This window comes from Podarcis gaigeae (genome assembly GCF_964106915.1).
Source record: "Podarcis gaigeae genome assembly, chromosome: 1".
In the NCBI taxonomy this organism is placed as follows: Eukaryota; Metazoa; Chordata; class Lepidosauria; order Squamata; family Lacertidae; genus Podarcis; species Podarcis gaigeae.
In genome coordinates this window covers 9490909-9512139 of record NC_139678.1, presented here as the reverse complement: position 1 = coordinate 9512139, position 21231 = coordinate 9490909, and the positions used below count along the sequence as shown (strand labels likewise).

The 21231-nt window shown below is 46.9% G+C and overlaps 1 protein-coding gene across 1 annotated transcript in view; it reads right to left on the bottom strand.

The window, feature by feature from the left end:
* Window positions 1–16429: 16429 nt before the first annotated feature.
* The window catches only part of PRKCH (protein kinase C eta), a 117175-nt gene continuing 112373 nt past the window's right edge, over window positions 16430–21231 (bottom strand). The window contains exons 13-14 of the mRNA XM_083734129.1: window positions 19625–19768; window positions 16430–17976 (exon numbers count right to left, since the gene is read on the bottom strand). Coding sequence (XP_083590255.1) covers window positions 17794–17976; window positions 19625–19768 — 327 coding nt within the window. The 3' untranslated portion in view covers window positions 16430–17793. The remainder of the gene's footprint in view (window positions 17977–19624; window positions 19769–21231) is intronic.

Sequence of the window (21231 nt, the reverse complement as noted above, 5' to 3'; positions counted from 1 at the left end):
TCCTTGTGCCCTCCATCTTTCCCATCATCAGGGTCTTTTCCAGGGAGTCTACTCTTCTCATGAGGTGGCCAAAGTATTGGAGCCTCAGCTTCAGGATCTGTCCTTCCAGTGAGCACTCAGGGCTGATTTCCTTCAGAATGGATAGGTTTGATCTTCTTGCAGTCCATGGGACTCTCAAGAGTCTCCTCTAGCACCATAACTCAAAAGCATCAATTCTTTGGCAATCAGCCTTCTTTATGGTCCAGCTCTCGCTTCCACTACTGGGAAAACCATAGCTTTAACTATACGGACCTTTGTTGGCAAGATGATGTCTCTGCTTTTTAAGATGCTGTCTAGGATTTGTCATTGCTTTTCTCCCAAGAAGCAGGCGTCTTTTAATTTCGTGACTTCTGTCACCATCTGCAGTGATCATGGAGCCCAGGAAAGTAAAATCTCTCACTGCCTCTATTTCTTCCCCTTCTGTTTGCCAGGAGGTGATGGGACCAGTGGCCATGATCTTGGTTTTTTTGATGTTGAGCTTCAGACCATATTTTGCGCTCTCCTCTTTCACCCTCATTAAAGGGTTCTTTAATTCCTCCTCTCTTTCTGCCATCAAGGTTGTGTCATCTGCATATCTGAGGTTGTTGATATTTCTTCCAGCAATCTTAATTCCAGTTTGGGATTCGTCCAGCCCAGCCTTTCGCATGATGAATTCTGCATATAAGTTAAATAACTTTATTCTACTCTCTGCTTAATAGCAGGACCAGCACCGGCTCATGATTTAGATTGTAGTCCCTTGCCAGTTTACCGCTGAAAGTCATCCCCCCACCACAAAGCTGTTTGGCCCGAAAACTGCTATTTACTGCAAATAGCACCTTCAGAGGCAAACTACAGCCAGGGAGAGGGCAGAAGTGGCATAGAATCCCCGATCTGGCTCAGAGCCTGGTGTATTCTTTAGGGCCTGCTTCATTTGTTCTTATTTGTTACTGCTGCTGCTGTATTTTCCTTATCTGATTTTGAAGGGAAGCGATTACGTTCTGTGCACCTACTCAACTGCACAGTTTTCTGTTACGTGATGGAACCCCCACCTGCAAATCGTATCAGTTCTGAAGCATAATCTCCATGTGCCCCATTATGGATTGCGTTTTGCCTTTGGGCTCACCATTTTACTTCTGTTTTTTCATTTGCATCTGAAATGCTTTCGAAGCAACCGCTGGCGCAAACCGACGACACTGGAAACCCTGTAAGAAGCTTGCTTCTTGGAAGCTTGCTTCTGAGCCAAAGGGCATGTCACAAAGACTGAAGCTTGGCATATACATTTGCAGAGTCAACAACGTAGCTCTGCTGCGGCCATTATTCCTCCAGCAATACCCAGGCTCTGCTGCCTATGGCATCCTTGGTTCCACTGACCTAGCTTGTGTGCAGAGAAGCTGCGCTCCTCTGCCGCTCAGCTTTGCATTGTCCTCATGGAGAGGTCATCGCTTGCAGGCGAGCAGCGAAAACCGCGCTCAAAATAAAGAGCATATGATATTATCCCCCCCCCACGCCCCAAACACCGCTGATGCGCAGCTCTTCAGTGGCTGCCAATGGGAAAGCTGACCTTGTTTGCTCTTGTCTTGTGCTGCCTAAGTCGCTGCCCTCCCTCTGGCAGGGATTAATTAAACACACTCATTCATGTAACGATACAAGAGTGCAGTTAAATGCAGGCAAACCAGCAGAAAAGGGGTCGGTTTATAGATAAAGACGGCTTTGTCCATTTGTGGGGTGCTGGGATTGTGAGGGTACTCTCGTAGCATTACTAGGGGAATGCCACAATTGGACATTTGCACATCTTTCTCTCGAAATGGACGGGTGAGAGAAAGAATCGATATCTAACGCAGCATGTGACTTCCACGTCACCCAGTCCGCCGAAATGTGGAGCAAATGTCAGTTCAGGACACCTTCGCTACTTGTTAGGGATGGGGGTGGGATTTGGTTTGGCTATCAATGCCAAGCTACCTAATTCGCGGTTCCTGGAGCAGCACGTGCAATGGATTGTGGGTGTCCTTCAAAAGCCACGCTTCGCTGGATTTTGTGATGCAGTTTTGTGATGCAGTTGTGATGCAACCCAAAAACGCATGCAGGAATGAATATATTAGGTGGAAGCATGCATTAAAATGCAAATGACTAAAAATAACGTACAAAGATGCACTGCACCGGGAAACACTGCTCACAAAACTGCATGTTGGAAGTAATGCAGAAATTTCCAGCTTTTCTTAAAAAATGAGCTAAAATAATTGCAAGGTGATACAGAAATATACAGGGAGCCGAACTCAGGATTGGGGGCAGGGGGAATAGAAACTTGAGTGAGACTGAAATGGACGGATTTGTCTTCTGTTGCTGAAAAGGTCATTTATACATCTCTCTCCCTCAGACAGGAGATCTGAACAGAGGCTCACTCTGGCTTCTGCTGTCAGCCAGCTGAACCAGGCACAATGGGAAGCTGTACCTCCTTCCCTCCTGGAAGAATATTATGGTCTGGGGGAGACCAACTGGCTACATCCATTGGGCAGTAAAGAAGCAGCTCCAATGCTTGCTTTATTCTTTCCTCCTCATTCCCTTTTCCTTTTAGATCACGTCTGTTAGATTGTGAACCTGCAGGCAGGAAATACCTTACCTTTCAACAGGGGTCACCAACCATTTTTTGCACATTACGCCCATTTGCAATGTGGAGTAAGTGCCATGGGTGCCAGTCACAAAATGGCTGCCACGGGAGCATGGCATAATACAAAATGGCTGCGGTGGCGTGTGTGGCATAATACAAAATGGCTGCCACATCTTAAAAAAGACAGGACCACAAAAGGATACAGGCATTACACCATCTGCATCCCCTCCATTGAAAACCTCAGGTGTAAATAGGTTCAAAATAAACCAGATTTCTTCAAGATACCAGCTTCTGCTGTGCCTCAGTTTCACCAACGTAAACCCTGGGTGAGCTCCTCGAACCCCTGGAATCTTGTTGCTGCTCGGCAGAGATTGCGGGTGGCGCGCAAACCTTCGTAACAATAATTTTGCCTAGCCTGTGGCCCTTTGCGTATTGCATTTTTGTTGACCATCTTGGCTGTTTCGATTTTAGTGGTTTCTTGTAATTATGGGGGGTGAGAGCGTTAAAGTCATATGAAATATGCTTTAAATGTGACCACCATTATGTAAAACTAGATCTAACGTGTGCTTTAAGCTACAAGATGTAGATTTGGGTTGAGTGTGAGGAGAGGCTTCATGATGATCCAAGCAATTTAACAATGACCTGGGAGAGGGGGCTCTCCTTCAGTCTTTGAGAAAAGGCTGCCCTAGTGCTGGATTTCTTGACTTGAGGCTAGTTCTGGACTCTGTTATCCTACTATTCTCCTCTTTGCTGTCAGAGGAGAGCTGTAGCCACAACAGCAGCGCATGCTCGTGTCAAGCCTCAAGAATGCACTGTTGCTTTCTCGTGTTATGGATGCAGACCGCAAGGCATTTCCCAAATCTTTCTCAACATGTTGTGGTTTGTAAGGTTTTCAACATGCCGGTTGCTCAACAAGCCCTATGGATACCCAACAGCCCCGGAAAAGCAACTGCAGCTCCCTGCGTGATTGGTTCATGAGGGCCTCAAAGTGATGTTTGTTTTAAGATAATGATCCAGGTGTCATTAGCAACGTAATAAAACATCCACAAACATCCACATCTTCTTATTCTTCTCCCTTCACCAGCAAGCAGCGTATATTTCCAGTTTCTACACCAGCCACAGATAGACACTTCAGGCGTACAGGATCTATTTTGTTTTTTTGCTAGACGTCCCTTAGGTGGTTCCTGGTAGAAAATGGCGGCTCCTGAGGCAGCACCAGTTATTCAATGAGTGCTTTTACCAGGTTGACTTAAGAGGAAAGCTTAAAAGATGTGTGTGGGGGGGGGGTCACTTTAGCAAAAAAGACAAGGAGTGGGACATGATAGAGGGGAATGGAATTATACATAGTGTATAAAATTATGCATAGTGTGGTCATAGCCCAGTATAGAACCATAGAATTGTAGAGTTGGAAGGAATTCCGAGAGTCCTCTAGTCCAATCCCATGGGGGTTAGTGGGTTGTTTTTATTTTGATTATATATTTTGTGGTTTTATATTTTGATTTTGTTCTGTGAACTGCCCTGAGATTTCCAGGTATTTTGTTGTTGTTGTTTAGTCGTGTCCGACTCTTCGTGACCCCCTGGACCAGAGCACCCCAGGCACTCCTGTCTTCCACTGCCTCCCGCAGTTTGGTCAAACTCATGCTGGTAGCTTCAAGAACACTGTCCAACCATCTCGTCCTCTGTCGTCCCCTTCTCCTTGTGCCCTCCATCTTTCCCAGCATCAGGGCCTTTTCCGGGGAGTCTTCTCTTCTCATGCGGTGGCCAAAGTATTGGAGCCTCAGCTTCAGGATCTGTCCTTCCAGTGAGCACTCAGGGCCGACTTCCCCAAGAACGGATAGGTTTGATCTTCTTGCAGTCGACGGGACTCTCAAGAGTCTCCTCCAGACCAGAATTCAAAAGCATCAATTCTTCGGCGTTCAGCCTTCTTTATGGTCCAGCTCTCACTTCCATATATCACTACTGGGAAAACCATACCTTTAACTATACGGACCTTTGTTGGCAAGGTGATGTCTCTACTTCTCAAGATGCTATCTAGGCCTGTCATTGCCCTTCTCCCAAGAAGCAGGCGTCTTTTAATTTCATGGCTGCTGTCACCATCTGCAGGGATCATGGAGCCCAAGAAAGTAAAATCTCTCACTGCCTCCATTTCTTCCCCTTCTATTTGCCAGAAGGTGATGATGATGATGATGATAATACAGGAATGCATGAACATGCAGGTGTCCCATATGTAGCAGAGCACCTGCTTTGCTGCAGAAGGTCACAGGTTCCATCCCCAGCTTCTCTCTGCCTTAAACGCTGGAGAGCCACTGTGTTTCTGTAATTCGGCAACTGCCGGTGGAAGCTCCTGTGCAGTTCAAATTAATTTCACCAGCGTGTATTGCATTGCAGAACTTTGTGACAGACTGTGGCCTGTGAAAATGACGCAAGGCAGAAATTGCTTTGGCAGGAGTGGCCAAACTGAGGTCAGTGTCTGCGGGTGGGGGAAGAAGAGAGCAGATACAAAATTACTCACATATACATATTCATCTCTGAGTAAGCAGGAAGTCCAAATTGTCAAAGTTCAAAGGCCTTAAAAACCTCAACAAATTGGGGATGGAATCTACCAGATTGGATGAACCTGTGATCAAATGAGTGGGCAGGGGTTTATCCACACTTACATCTCGTCCGTGCTTTCCAGGCATGGTCTGCACATTAATGTTCCGTGTCAGAGCACCTTTGCTTTTGCTTCCGAGCTTTCACTGAATAATCAGAATTTAGGGATACATTCCAGGTGAGCAAACGATCTTGGGGATGATGCATGACTAGTGTAGAATCATAGAATCGTAGAGTTGCGAGGGACCACAAGGGCAGACCCCTATTTTCCAAGGACAGTTCTGGATTTACGCAAGCCACCACGGTTTCTGATTTGATCCTGGAATGTCCCGCTTTTCCTTAGGACGTCCCTATTTTCATTGGAGAAGTGTTGGGAGGGTATGGAGTTATGCAACCCTCAAGCCAAGGAGATAAGTAACTATACAACCTTTAGAAGATATCTGAAGGCAGCCCTGTACAGGGAAGATTTTTTTTAAAAAAAAATTGAATGTTTTATTATGTTTTTAAATGTGTTGGAAGCCACCCAGATCCATCTTGAGTGTCAATATCCCAGCGTCAGAGTGTAAGTCTCTAATCTATAACACAACAGAGGGTATGTAAGGAGAAAAACACCTGAGGATGTCCAGTCGAGAGAGGCTCTGAGGTCACTTGGGTGTAATTTCTGTTTATGGCCCTTAGCAGAGGAGGGGAAAGAGCACAAATCAGACAGGCAGGCTTAAACTGCTTCTGTTGGAGACTTCAGAATCCAGACCAGAATGGAAAAAAATCCAGGCAGCAATATTTTTAAAAGAAGTTTTATTGACTTTGGTTTATTTGTCAGACAAGCAAAGCAAAGTGGGTACATTCAGCAAAAATGAGAGAATGCCCCCGAACACCAGGGGCAGACAGTTTTTATCCCCTTAGGCAAAGCAAAGTTCAGCCTCTAAACTCACCCCCCAAACATTCCCCTTTATGCATATTCATTGAAGCTCAACCAATTAAAGAATTGATGGTGGCCCTTCGGTTCCAAGCTGCATTATCCACTAGGTGGCGCTGTAAGCTTATAATCCTCTTGACCTATTTGCAATTCCTTGTAAAACCACATTGACCATCCGTGTTCTCACCTTATTTTGTGGTGGGCTACATCTTCCTGTTGTTCGCTCTATTCTCGGTGTGTTTACTGGAATTGGGTCAACGACTAGAGCAGGTGTGAAGTGCTCTGACCACACTTGCTGCATTTACAAAAATGCTGTGTGCAGGCAGAGGAGAGAAATAGTTTTTAGCTTTTAGCTTGCTTCTTATAAAATGGCTTCAGTCTGGCTCTCCAAAGTGGACCCAGGTGGACCCTTGGTCCTCACTCCTTCACTTCCAGTTTTCAAATGCCTTCTTTTCATCCTGCCTTCCTCATTCTTTTCTTTTTGTGTGTGGAAGATGCAGGTTTTCATTTCCCCTTTTACTGCCAGCTGTAAAAAAATCTAAAAATTTAAAGCTTCTTTGGTTCATACACTGACGGGATCTGACACTTCGATCTTCAGCGAAGCATTTGGCTTCAAGGTTTAATCATTTCTCCCACAGTATATATTTAAGCAGGATGGTGATCGTTTAATTGCATGTTCCCATTTAACACAGTACTTTTTAAAACGAGAAACTTTGACAGGAACCAATATTGAAAGATCAGTCAATTTTAGGGGCATTGTGAGAAATCAACGAAGGTGGCTAGATTTCTTGCAGTAGTAGTTCTGCCTCCACAGCCAAGTAAGTCCTCAAACCAGGATTCGGCCCTTCACTGAGCATGATGGCTGAGGTCGTCTTCAATCACTTCTTTCTAAGATTTTCTGAGTCACTATCTTCCACCCCACTGAATCACAAATTTCCTTTGATTTTGCATCCTGGAGTGTTTCTGCACTCCCATTTGCGAACACTGTGGCTGCACCATGTACCGTATTTTTCGCCCTATAGGACACACGTTTTCCCCTCCAAAAATGAAGGGGAAATGTCTGTGCGTCCTATGGGGCGAATGCAGGCTTTCGCTGAAGCCTGGAGAGTGAGAGGCATCGGTGCGCACTGACTCCTCTCGCTCTCCAGGCTTCAGGAAGCTATCCGCAAGCCTTGGGAGCCCAACGGGAGTTGCCGCCGGGCTTGCAAGGCTTGCGGGCAGCAGCCTACATCCCGAAGCACGGGGCGCCCTCCGGAGGACGCCCCGTGCTTCGGGAAGATGTCCACAAGCCTCCCACGCCCGGCGGGAGGTCCCGCCGGGCGCGTGAGGTCCCGCCGGGCGCGTGAGGCTTGGGGCGGCAGCCTGTTCTGGGGGCTGGGGTCTCCACCCCAGCCCCGCAAGCTCCCAGAGCGATGCCAAAGCTGCACGCATGGCATGGCTCTTAGTCCCGTTCTGGGGGCTGGGGGAGGGGGAAGCTCGGGCTTCCCCCGCCCCAGCCCCGCGCCTGGTGGGGGAAATAATTCCCCCCCTTTATTCCCCCCCCCAATCTAGGTGTGTCCTATGGGCCGGTGCGTCCTATAGGGCGAAAAATACGGTACTCTGCTATGAGTCAGTCTCCATTAGGCACACAGTGCAGGAGGGGAAAAACATTTGCAAAAAAAACCATTACCAAGACAGAGCCAAGCAATGATGCCTCACCTCCCTGGCTCCATCCAACCAACCACTGATTCGAAACCTGCCTTTCTGAAACCCCACTGATGTCCACAGGACTACTCCAGAGGCTTCCTGTGGTTTGTGGACTGCAGCCTTACACTTCACCTCTCAAGTGTCTCTGGGCTGAGCAAAGCATTTAAGCTCTTCCTCCCTGAACAGCAGACATGAGGCATGCAACATCAATATCAGGAACTGCTCTCAGAAGCCACTGCTGAGTTGGGTGTTCCTCAAACATATCTCCCCAATGTATGCAGAAATCTTTGGCGCTATGAACATCGTGAATTTTTCAAAGGCTCCCAGAGATTCAAACTCCAAAAGCGAAACCTGAAAGTGTGAGACCTCTTTGAGAACATCACATCCAGATTTCACACCCAATTTCGGATGGGTGTGAAATCTCCATTTAAAAAAATAATCTTTTTGCACATGCAAGGCCCGTGACTTGAGTGGAGATTTGCAGGGGAGTGAATGAGGGATCGCAGGTCAAACACCAGGTGCAAAACATTCACTGTCGTGGCCTCATGTTACCCTGGTGGCTCTCTGGAGGGATTCAAGGCAACTGCGCCTCTTGCTCGAAATCTGCCTATCTGGCTTTGTCACTGGGCTAGAAGTGATCCCAAAGATGAAATGGATTAATGGCCAAGATGCAAAGCTATGGAGTGAGCTGCTTATTTTGGCCCCATTTATAGTATGACCTCCAGAAGCATCACTTAACACAATAATCACTGAGGTCAGAACGTGACGGTTTAAATACCCCTCTAATGCGAGCGCTGAACTGTATCTACGATACATAGCCCTCTAACACTCTTGCTAATTGTTGGATTTGAAAGAGAGGGGATTAACTTTCAATCTCATTATACTTATCTAATAGAGGCCGCAAAAGTGAGCGGATGTGCCTGGCATTGTTTTCTTGTCTTTGTAAAGAATTGAAGGGACTGTCATCAAATCTGCAGGTGACACCAAACCGGGAGGCGTAGTTTGCGTCACAGAAGGTAGAGTCAGGATTCAACTGGTTGGATAACTGGGCCCAAGCACAACTGAATTTCAGTAGGGACAAAAGTTAGGTCCTGCACTTAGCAGGAAAGAACCAGCAGCACAAATTTAAGATGGGGCACGCCTGGCTTGTTAATAGTACATGGGGAAAGGATTTGGGGGTCTTAGTGGGAGTCGTTGGTGTGATGCAGCAGCAAAAAAAGCTAATGCTATTCTAGGCCTATTAGAGGTCCTATGGCTAGGTCAGGATGGCATGGGGATGAGGGACCAACTCCCTTCTCTTGCCCCCGCCCAATTAGTGCCATTGCCTTCCGTTAAGAGTTTGGGTGTAATCCTTGACGCCTCCCTTTCCATGGAGGCGCAGGTTACAGCAACAGCCAAGGCAACATTTTTCCACCTTCGCCGCATCAAGCAGTTGGTCCCTTACCTTTCCCGCCCCGACCTGGCCACAGTGATCCATGCGATGGTCATCTCCAGGCTTGACTACTGTAATTCGCTCTATGCGGGGCTGCCCTTGAAGCTGTCCCAGAAACTACAGTGGGTTCAGAATGCTGCAGCGAGGCTCCTCACGGGGTCTCTGCCATATTCACCCAGTGCTTTTCCAGCTGCACTGGCTCCCGGTAGAGTACAGGGTCAGATTTAAGGTGCTGCTTTTGACCTTTAAAGCCCTTCACGGCCTAGGACCCTCGTACCTACGGGACCGCCTCTCCTGGTATGCCCCACGGAGAGCCTCAAGGTCCATAAATAACAACACCCTAGTCGTCCCGGGCCCTAAGGAAGTTAGATTGGCTTCAACCAGAGCCAGGGCCTTTTCAACTCTGGCCCCGGCCTTGTGGAACGCTCTGCCTCATGAGACCAGGGCCCTGCAGGATCTGATTTCTTTCCGCAGGGCCTGTAAGACAGAGTTGTTCCGCCTGGCCTTTGGCTTGGAGCCAATTTGATTCCCTCCCTCCCTCTCTCTTTTTTTTCTTTTTTCTTTTCCTTCTCCTCCTGTGATGAGGCTACATTTTAATATTTTAATGTTCCATTATTTTAAAGTTGTATTTTATTTTTGTTTTTAAGTTGTAATCATTCATCTTGTTTCTATTTTGCTTGTAAGCCGCTCTGAGCCCGGCCTTGGCTGGGGAGGGCGGGGTATAAATAAAAAATATTATTATTATTATTATTATTATTATTATTATTATTATTATTATTAGGCTGCATCAACAGAAGTCTATTGTCCAGAACAAGGGAAGTAACAGTACCTCTCTATTCTGCCTTGGTCAGACCACACCTGGAAATCTGTGTTCAATTCTGGGCACCACGATTTAGGAAGGATGTTGACAAGCTGGAAGGTGTGCTGAGAAGGGCGACCAAGATGATCTGTTCCCTTCACGCACATCAATCAATCATTATTTCTATCTGGTATGCAAGGTAGATACTCTGCACACACAACTCATTCACTATGTCCAAGGGCAGGGCGTGTGAAATGGGTGGAGGCAGCAAGGAACAGGTTGTCCCTGCAGCATCAAGAGCCTCCTGACTGGGGCATACACATTTCTTTATTTAATTAAAGTATCCTTACCCTTCTTTTTGGCTAAAAACCAAGGCTATCAGGGCAATTTACCATGATCTGTAATAAGGCAGTACCTGCCCCTGGACTTGCAGTCTACAGCCACAACACTAAAGGAAAAAGCGATTGGGAGGGAGGAGGAAAAATGCAGATTCAGATACTAGATCTTAAGGCTTGTCTGATAGTTTTTCATTTGCCCTACCACTTTCCCTGGGAAAACCTGCTGTTTACCTCTGAATTGAAACAAATGTCTATCTGCAGAATACCCAATTGACGTTTGATTTGATTCAGTGGGATACAGCTGGTTTCCCCGGGAGAAAGCAGTGGGACAAGCAGGAGTGTGAGCGATCTTTCCATGACAAAGTTCTTTAAATTATTGGGGTTTTTAAAATTTCAACAGGGAGAGGGGGGAAAGCAATAGGACCGGGTGATCTCTCCCCTTGCCTTGATGTTGTCTCCTGATAGCCACGGGGAGAAGCCTCCCAGAGTCCCCTGGCAGATGTCGGAGGCCAGATTGTTTTTCCCTTCAGCTCTGGAGTCTGAGGGCAATGGGCAACTGGAGTTCCATGTTCTCTCTGATAGGGAACTTACATCAACTCTAAATTGTACACTTATCAGGACAAAGGCTTAAGTACAACTCATCCATGAGTCCCTTTGCAGAGGCAGGGCAGCTGGCTCCGGAATCAACTGGATCCCTTTTCTCCCAGTGCAGTGGCAGCAGCTTTGAGCTGTGCACGGTCACCAGAAAGGCCTGACGCACATGCATGCTGGGTCCGGGCAAGTCTTGGTCACATCTGCCCTCAGGGTGGGAGATGGGGGCTCAGCAAACCCTCTTCCTCCCATGCCATTGGCAGCATGTGACCTACTTTAAAGACCTCTATGTGAAAAAAGGATCTTCTTTCTTAAGGGCTCTCCCGTCTAAGTCTGCTTTAAAGAGAAAGAACTGTAAGTAGGGAGTTAGCCATCAAAAGTCAGCGGCAACACTGCAGACTCAACAGGCACACTGATCACTTGGCCAAAGTCTTCTCCCCCCCACCCAGCCCTTCACGGCCTAGGACCCTCATACCTACGGGACCACCTCTCCCGGTATGCACCACGGAGAGCCTCAAGGTCCATAAATAGCAACACCCTACTGATCCCGGGCCCTAAGGAAGTTAGATTAGCTTCAACCAGAGCCAGGGCCTTTTCAATTCTGGCTCCAGCCGGGTGGAACGCTCTGCCTCATGAGACCAGGGCCCTGCAGGATCTGATTTCTTTCCGCAGGGCCTGTAAGACAGAGTTGTTTCGCCTGGCCTTTGGCTTGGAATCAACTTGATCCCCTCCCCCTTTCTTTTTTCTTTTTCCTTTCTCCTCCTGTGATGAGGCTGCATTTTAATATTTTAATGTTTCAATATTTTAATTGTTGTATTTTAATCTTGTTTTTAAGTTGTATTCATTCAACTTGTTTTTATTATTGCTTGTTAGCCGCCCTGAGCCTGGCCTTAGCTGGGGAGGGCGGGGTATAAATAAAAATTATTATTATTATTATTATTATTATTATTATTATTATTATTATTAATTATTATTATTAATGTCTATTTAAATGACAGCAATCACCTCTGAATTTGCAAACATGTAAAGTAGCACATGCAATTTTCATCCAAATCTGTGCTGGTGCATAAGTGACCACATAGCAATGGAGTTTATTCCCAGATAAAATGAGTTGCCCCGAGTCTCTGGGCAAAGACCCTGTGCTGGGGCTGCTCTCCATGACAACACTGTCCCTGGGAGGGGAAGCACTGGAATGGAGAGGAGTTGCATTGTGACCTATTCCCGTGTGGCCCCAGGGCATCTCATGTTAGCTAAAAAACAATGTAGTGGGTCCCATACCGTCAGTTGGTTAGCTCAGTTGTTGGAGCATGAGACTCTCAATCTCATGGTTGTGAGTTCGAATCCCGCATTGGGCAGGGGGTTGGACTAGATGACCCTTGCAGTACCTCCCAACTCTTATGATTCTATGAGAGAAGTGTGCCTGAGGTTCTGGAGGGCTCCTGCCTGCCCATATAGACCAGGGGAAGCCGACACAATACCTGCAAGTTGCTGTCGGACTCCAGCTCCCATCAGCCTCAGCTAGCAGGGCCAAAGGCCCAGGGATGATGGGAGTTGTAGTCCAACAATTTCTGAAGGACACCGCATTGGCTTCTTCCTGATGGGCTGGATGGATTAGGGGCCTGAGAGGAGCCCCTTGCTTCACATGGTACCTGGTGACCTTTTCAGCACAGTGAGAGACAGGATCGTGATGTGTGCAAACTTGTCTGGGGTAAAGAACAGGGCAGGGACGAAGAATCTCGAGATTAAGTGGAAGCGGAACTGGAAGAAAGAAAGGAAAAACCTCCAGCAGGCTTAAGAGGAGAGATTGAAAGATCAAATTCAGACAGCAGCAGATAAGCCGCCAGCCTATTAGTGGCGATAAAACGCTGAGTCAGGTTTAGCTGCAATGCTTACTCAACTTTTACAGCTTGCTCCTTCCCGCAAACTGCAGGGTGTGTGCGACAGCAAGCGAATCCTCTGGCGAGAAGTTATGTCGCAACGTTTATGGCAAAATCCAGTAAGGGCAATGTTGCTGCTTGTTGCAGTTCCTCCTCCCCCATCCCCACCCCACACTTTCTGGCTTGGTTGCAAACTCACAAAGGAAATTTCCAGATGAGACTTTTCTGGGCCTGCAAAGATGGAGAAAGGGCAGTTTTCAGCTTGCCCTAGCGCTGGATGTTTGCAAGGAAGCGGTTGGTTCTAACTAGGCTCCTTGGACACCTGAAAGTACCTAGTGTGGCACATGAGAACATGTTTTTGCAGTAAGATGGCACATGCTTAAGTTTGTGCAGTGGCAGCAGGGCAGGGGAGAGGGAGAGAAGTCAGTGCTCTGTTAAAAAACGCAAGAACATTACGCTGCCACCTCACAAACCCACATTCAGCAGCATTTAGTGCCAGTGGTGAAATAATTCAGCAGCATTGCTGCTTGAACACAGGCTTCCACCGGCTGAGCCATTCACTTACCACAGGTGCGTGCATACACATCCCCTCCAACATTTCTCTGATGAAAATAGAGACATCCCATTCCATAACGATAATTTTACGATTACAGTGGTGCCCCGCAAGACGAATGCCTCGCAAAACGAAAAACCCGCAAGACGAAAGGGTTTTTCGGTTTTTGCGTCGCTTCGCAAGACGAATTTCCCTATGGGCTTGCTTCGCAAGATGAAAATGTCTTTCAAGTTTGTTCGCTTTTTTCCTAAAGCCGCTTGAAGAAGCGCAGTTGCGACGGACCGTGCTTACGAAAAGACTCGCGGAACGAATTATTTTCGTCTTGCGAGGCACCACTGTACTACCCCACACATCTTACTGGGTTCCCCCAGCCACTCTGGGTGGCTTCCAACATACATGTATATAAAAACATAGTAAAACATTAAATATTTTTAATTATTATTTTATTTTATTTTTTTACCATCCCTACAGGATTGCCTTCAGATGGCTTGGTGGGTCACATAAGTCCATACCCTCCAACATTTCTCCAGTGAAAATAGGAACATCCTAAAGAAAAGTGGGACATTCCGGGATCAAATCAGAAACTGGGACGGATTCTCTGAATCAGGGACGTCCCTGGAAAATAGAGACACTTGGAGGTTCTGTGTACAGGACAGGACTAGCGAACCTCTTGCCCTCTAGATGTTGTTGGCCTTCAGCTCCCATCAGCCTCAGACAGCATGGCCAATAGCGAGGGATGATGGGAGTTGTAGTCCATGAGATCCAGACGGTGCCATGTTGGCTACCCTCGCTGAATCAGAATTCTGGGAATGAAGGCGAGTAGGTACCATTCTTCTCATCACTTGCTGGGCTCATGTAAGGTAGACCAACCTGAAGATGGATCAAGGAAACCAGGCCTATCGCGATGGGTTAAAGGTAAAGGTAAAGGGACCCCTGACCATTTGGTCCAGTCGTGACCGACTCTGGGGTTGCGGTGCTCATCTCGCTTTATTGCCGAGGGAGCCGGTGTACAGCTTCCGGGTCATGACTAAGCCACTTCTGGCAAACCAGAGCAGTGCACGGAAACGGCGTTTACCTTTCCGCCGGAGTGGTACCTATTTATCTACTTGCACTTTGATGTGCTTTCGAACTGCTAGGTTGGCAGGAGCAGGGACCGAGCAGTGGGAGCTCACCCCGTCGCGGGGATTCGAACCACCGACCTTCTGATCGGCAAGTCCTAGGCTCTGTGGTTTAACCCAAAGTGCCACAGTGTCCCTCGCGATGGGTTACCTCTTGGTAGATGCCACACCCAGGGTGGTTCACAGTGATGCAGCAGAAGCCAAACGCTGGTTGTCTGGTGGCAAGGAGCCTGATTTTGATGGCACAAGCTGGCTAAAGTCATGATGCGCAAATAAATAAATAGGACTTTCCTTGCTCAGGACTGCTGCCCAAGCCAGGGAAGGTGGCCGCCGATCGACCAGTGGCACGGGGCAGGAGGCACCTTCTCCCTGGCTGTGCCACGCATCTGCGCCCCCTCCTGACACCCATTCTGCTGGGTGCCCTTCTTGGCCCTCACACTCTGTGTCCAGATGCTGCCACCATGCGCTCCGGCTCCCCTCGGGCAGGCAGGTTCAGGATAGGGGAAGCAGGCCACGGACAATTTCCAAGTTGCCTCTCTCTCCTCCCGCTCTCTCTCCTCCCCGCGTGCCCTCTCTGTTAAAGTGGGATGCTCCCCACTATACACAATTTCACTTATGCATGTTGGGGTCCAGAATATAACCCACCCACCCCCATGTAAGTTGGTGGGGGACACCTGTACTGGACGTTAGTTTCTGTTTGCCACTGAGCAGCTGCTTAGAGTCACAGGACTCTGTTTACATTCCAGAGACAGTCCAGGCTATTGGACATCTCACGGGAGACGGGAGATGGGATGGGATGTTAGCGGTTTCCTGTTTGCTTTGTTCCTTTGTTCAGTTGCTCTCTGCTTTCATAGAGAGAGGATGTATATTTCTTTGTTGTCTGTGTAGTATGAAATAAAGCACAGTGATGTAGCCATAAATCTCATCACTTCCCTGTGCTGGATTCTCTGCTGAATGGGAGAACATGCCTGAGGCCTTATCAAAGGCTCAGGTCGTTAATTATTCGTCAGGAGGGTGGACGTCCAGGACGCCGCGGTCACGGGAAGGAGCGCGAGGCTGCCCTCTGGGGAGGTCTCGAACAACACGGAGGCTTAGAGGGGTCACGAAGGCTCCGTGAACCCCGAAACCTCAGGAGGATTATTCTGGGGTACAAGTACCCAGCGACGCTGCGAGTGCTCACCTGTATTGTCGGCGTTTAACAGGGTTGGAGCCGCAGCATGAAGGGGAAGCAACAGATTCTGTGCTGTGAAGCCTCAGGCTCCGCGTGAAAAGCGGTGAACCTCCGACAACAGCTAAAAAAGCTGGGAAATAACTAATACAACCAAGCTGATAATAGACAGAAGTCCTAATTAAAGAACCCAGCTGAAAAAGAATTGCGTGGGGTGAAGAAGAAGGAATCCACTCCGGCGGTAAGAGTAAGGCTCAGGTCGTTAATTTTTCGTCAGGAGGGCGATTCCGAAGGACTCTGAGGAAGATGAGCCATATTGGCTTGGCTGAGCGGAGATCCCGACACTGAACATAGTCTGCTAGCCGAAATGTGTACCCCACTTAACTCATATAAACTAATGTTACTCATTCAAATAAATATACTTTTAATCAACTTAAGAACGTAAGAAACCACAAGGAACTCTGTAAGCCAATGGCCCATCTAGTCCAGCATCCTATTCTCAAGCTAGCCAACCAGTCAACCCACTGGAAGCCTCCAACACCCCCCCCCCACTTCTGATTCCCCACAACTGGTATGCAGAAGCACATTGAGAACCAAGCAGTTGTGGCTTAAGAACCTCGTCTTCCGCTTGTGTGAAATTTCCCTGCTTTGTCCCAAAATGAGGTCCTGAGTTGTAAGCTGAGTGCCTGGCAGAAAGGTCATGCCACCAGTGGCGAAATAATTTGAGGGACCACCATTTTGGTTTCAGTTTTTTCTTCTTCTGTTTTTAATGAGCCCTGAAGAAAACATCTATATATTTTTTCAAGGGAATCAGGGTAAAAATCCTCTTTGAGGTAAAAGGCAGAGAGTACTTTACACAGTCTGTTTTAAACAGGAGAGGAAGCACTGAGGATGGGAGAAGAAAATATTTAGGAAGCCCCAGGTCATCTCGGTTATTTGAAAAACACAGGAAATAAATTCGCTCTCATCTTACGGTTAGGAAGGGCTCATCCAGACTCTGTAGGCATGGGTCCAAGCAGGGTTTTGTTTTGTTTTTGTCCCATTGTGAATCACAATAAAAGTCAACTGGGTTTGCTGTGGATTGGCGTTTTCTCAGATGCAGCAGTAAACAACCAGGTTTCCCGAGGAAAGCAGTGGGAGGAAAAAAACCCTACCCTGCTCTTGACACATGGCTGGAAAACATGGACCCGCACCTACAAATTGTGGCAAAATCGGAAGTCTCTAACACAGAGAGGTAGCAGGTGGTCTTACTCTGTTAACAACAGTGACAAACTTTTACCCCAACTCAGCAAGGAAGATTCATTCTCTCCGCCTCCGCCTCCTCTCTCTTTCTCAGAGCAGATATGAAAACCTGTTTTATCCTCCTTTCAGTTGACAGGATGCACGTGATGGAAATGAGGACAGTACAATCCTATCTGGAGCTACCACTAGCATACAACAAATCAGAACCGGGCCTGGATCTGGGCCTATATCCCATGGAAGACTTCCTTGCCTCGAGGGTATTTTTTTAAAAAATGTTTTTGACAATCTGTGCAATGAAATATCTCTTCAGATGGAAGCCTGAAACATTTCAGAGACCCATTTTTGCCCAGGAGGGATCTACAACGTTCTTCCTCAGAGGAAGAACAGTATACTATATAAATTATTTAACCAAGGTAATGCCATGCACAACGTTTTTCTTGATGCAGCTTGACCCAGCCATTGGCTCCCCTCTTTTTGTTACTCCTGTTTTGTGGAAGGTGCAATTGCAGGACATCAGTGGTGTATAAAAACTTGGCCTGGCTCGGAGTTCATTTCACGCTTCTGGTGACTCCCCAGACACACTGCAAAGTCAAATTTCCCAGCCAGCTGTCTTGAGTCAACGTGGTCAAATTATTTCTTCTTCCCATATCCACACCATCCATTTACCGAAGGGGATTCGTTGCCCTGCTATAAATATTTGTTCTTGCTGCTTCAAAAATTCCAGGACAGTCCCTCTGCTCCGATATTAAACTAACAGTGCTTCTCTTGTCTGTGAGGCATTAATATTAGGCTGTCGGGTTTCGATCTCCCAGCTGGACAAATTTTCAGGAAGGCCTAAATTGCCACTGTTCCTCATTGTCAGGGGGAGAGGCTAGTAGACGCCCGCAAATGTGGTGAAGACTCTAGTTCTGGGTCAGTGTAAGAAAAGTTTTTAAATTCGTCTTGGTTAATCATAGAAAGAATTCCTTCTTCAATGGGAGTTAATATTGGCTCCTCTTTTAAAAATTCGGGATCGAAGTTGCTCACATCTTCTTTTGATTTCTGTCATATGCAAATATAAAACAAATATATTAAGTTTTCGTTCTCTCCCCCCCCCCCCATTAACAAGGGTGACATTCACATTGGTTTCTCAGTATTTTGAGGATTTAGAAAAAATGGCATTGTCATTTTCTAAAAATTGGGCAGGATCCTAACTAAGTTTGTTACATCACACTAAGTACTTGCACCACACAGAAATCAGTGTGAAAAGGTAGTTAACACAGTGATTTCTATAGGACCTAAGCGTGAGTAATTTAAGCTTGGGTCCAATCTGTTAGGCTTATATATCAGAAATTAACTGTACTCAGCTTTTCTGTTAAAAGCACCCCAAAAGTGGATTACAGAAATGGCTGCATACACACCAGACATATAAAGCACATTTGAAATACATCTCTCCCAAAGGATCATGGGAACTGTAGTTTTTTTAAAGTGTTGAGAATACTAGCTGTATGATAGGTAAAGAACAGTTCCTAAATTTTTGGCGTGTGTTTTAAATGTATAGTGGGTACCCAACCCAAAATACCAACAACCATCTAGTCCAAAATATTACATTAAAGGCTTATCTCAGGAAAACAACATACTAGCCTGGTTTGCACGTAATGCTAAACCATAGTTTTCTTAACAAGTTGTCCCACAGACTATCAAACAATTCTTGTTTCTCCAATGTTTGTTTTGTCACTTGGTGATGGGATGGGATGACCAAGCAAACCATGGTTAACTGAGAGTGCTGGATTCACACGTAACACCCAAGTTTTGTAAACAAACGCTAGTTTCAGATTGTAGTTTGCTGGCAGCAAATAAAGCATTGTTAAATTACCGAGCAGGGTTCACCAATAACTTTGAGCCACCGTTTAATAACCCACAGTTATTAAACTTAGGGCCCTCGTATTTATGGGACTGCCTCTCCTGGTATGCCCTGCAGAGGACCTTAAGGTCCATGAATAACCATAGTTTAGAGGTCCCGGGCCCTAAGGAAGTCAGACTATCCTCCACCAGGGCCAGGGCCTTTTCAGTGATGGCTCCGACCTGGTGGAATGCTCTGTCCCATGAGACTAGGGCCCCTCAGGATTTAACCTCCTTCCATCAGGCCTGTAAGACAGAGCTGTTCCGCCTGGCCTTTAATTTGAATTCAGCCTGATCTTTTATTTCCCTTCCCTTCCCTCCCCCTCCCCTTTTATGAAGATTACCCGCTCTGAGACCCCAGAGGTAATTGGCCTCCTCGCTGGCCCAAGTAGGACCAATTCAGCCAGCTAGCCCTGAGGATTACCTAATGCCAATTTCCCCTGAATTGATTTCTGAATTTTGAATTTTATTGTTATTCATGTTTTTATACTGTAGTTTATGCTGCTTTTACAATTAAGTGTTTTGAATTTGTTGTTAGCCGCCCTGAGCCCAGTTTTTGAACCGGGAAGGGCGGGGTATAAATAAAAATTTATTATGATATTATTATTGTTGTTGTTGTTGTTGAGTAACTGTGGTTTGGTGTTATGAGCAAACCAGGTCATTGATGTGAATGCGGTTACGCTTTGCATGCAGAAGCTACCCGGTTCAATTCATAGCTACCAGGGGTTGAATCCGGGGAATTTTTTCATGTAATGCATGGTATCTACTTCTGAGTACATGCACACTTGAGAAAATTCTAAGCACTCACAATTCGAGGACGGTAAGGCGGCTCTATCTGACGCTGGTTCAGCAGATCCCAATCCAATTCCTTAAAATATGGGTGCAGTAGGATAGCATTCTCTCCACCCAGGGCAATGCTGCCGAGGCGCATTTTGGGGTTCTTGGTCATGAACTGCAAAAACAAGATGAGAGGAAGAATCCACTATCAGGTCCTGTTAATTAGAGACATGGGAAGCTGCCATATCCTTGGCCCATGTAACTCAGAACTGTCTGCTCTGACTGGCAGTGAGCCTCCAGAAATTCTGACGGGGGTCTTTCCCTTGCTTATCTTGAGATGCTGGGGGAAGCCCTGCTGACATCAACGAGCGACAGGGCCTTCTTGGTGGTGGCTCCCCATTTGTGGAATGCCCTGCCTGATGAAGTGCACCTGTTCTCACCTCCCCCTCACATTTAGAGTTCAGGAGGAATTTAAAAACATTGCCAAGACATTTGATGACCAACAGATACCGCTTCTGAACCAAATTAAATACTTCTGTTATTAGAATCATAGGAGTGTAGAGTGGGAAGGGACACCAAGGGTCATCTAGTCCAACCCTCTGCTCGTAATCACTTTAAGCCAGTGGGTGGGGAGACTTTTTCAGCTGGAGACCTGCTTTTCCTTCTAGGCTCAACGGCCACTCCTGTGCAAGTTGTGGGCAGGGCAAGATGCAAAGGTTGGCAGAGCAATGAATGTTAATTTTGCCCTTGTACAGAAGGCTAGTTTCTACACAGGCTCCTCTCTGCCCTCCACCCAGGCAAGCAAGAGACCTTACCAGGGTTCAAGGACACATTCCAGCCAGGCAAAAACAGCGAAGGAGGATGCAAACTAGGTTGTATGGCCTGGGGAGAAGGGGGTGTGGCCTGAGAAGGATCCCGAGGGACAGATAGGGAGGTGTGGAGGGCCACATTTCGCCCCTGAGCCTGAGCTTCTGCAAAACTGCCATAAAAATTCTGGATACTGTAGGTTTGCATGCTGGGTCTGATGCTGGTTTAACGACGTTGGTGAAAAGTTTCATGGTGCCTTGTAAAAAAATTCGCAAAAGTATGTGTGTGGGAAGCTAGCTTCCCTTGCTGCCCTCAGCAAAGCGCTGTAAATTCCTTGTTACAAAAGCAGCGGCTAAAAAAGGAGAGAAGAGCCAGAATCTGCCATCTAATTGCCCTTGTAAAATAAAGAAGAAGGAGAAATATCTGGGAGAGATAGTCATTAAATGAATGGCCGGAAAGAATGAGGGATGAATTAGATCAGAAGGGAAAAGAAAGGCAGGAGAAGGGGAGAGAGGTTCGCTCCAACATCCATTGGCCTTTAAACAAAGAGAGAATAGTTATTTAAACAGAGCAATTACTCTAATTAAGGCTTCCTTCCATGTTGCCCCAGGACTGGAGGCTGAAGGTCCTGTAAGCAATTTCATCTGATTATTATGTAAGGAAAGTGGGTGGAGAGAAACAGGGAAAATTGCTGCTCATTATGTGCTTTGCTTGTGGTTGGAAAAGAAGACAGATAAACTGGAGTCAGATCTGGGGTTCCATTTCTGCTGGAAAATGTACTAAGACAAGTTGCCATCTCCCAGCCTAGACCACCTCGCTCTCCAAAATCCA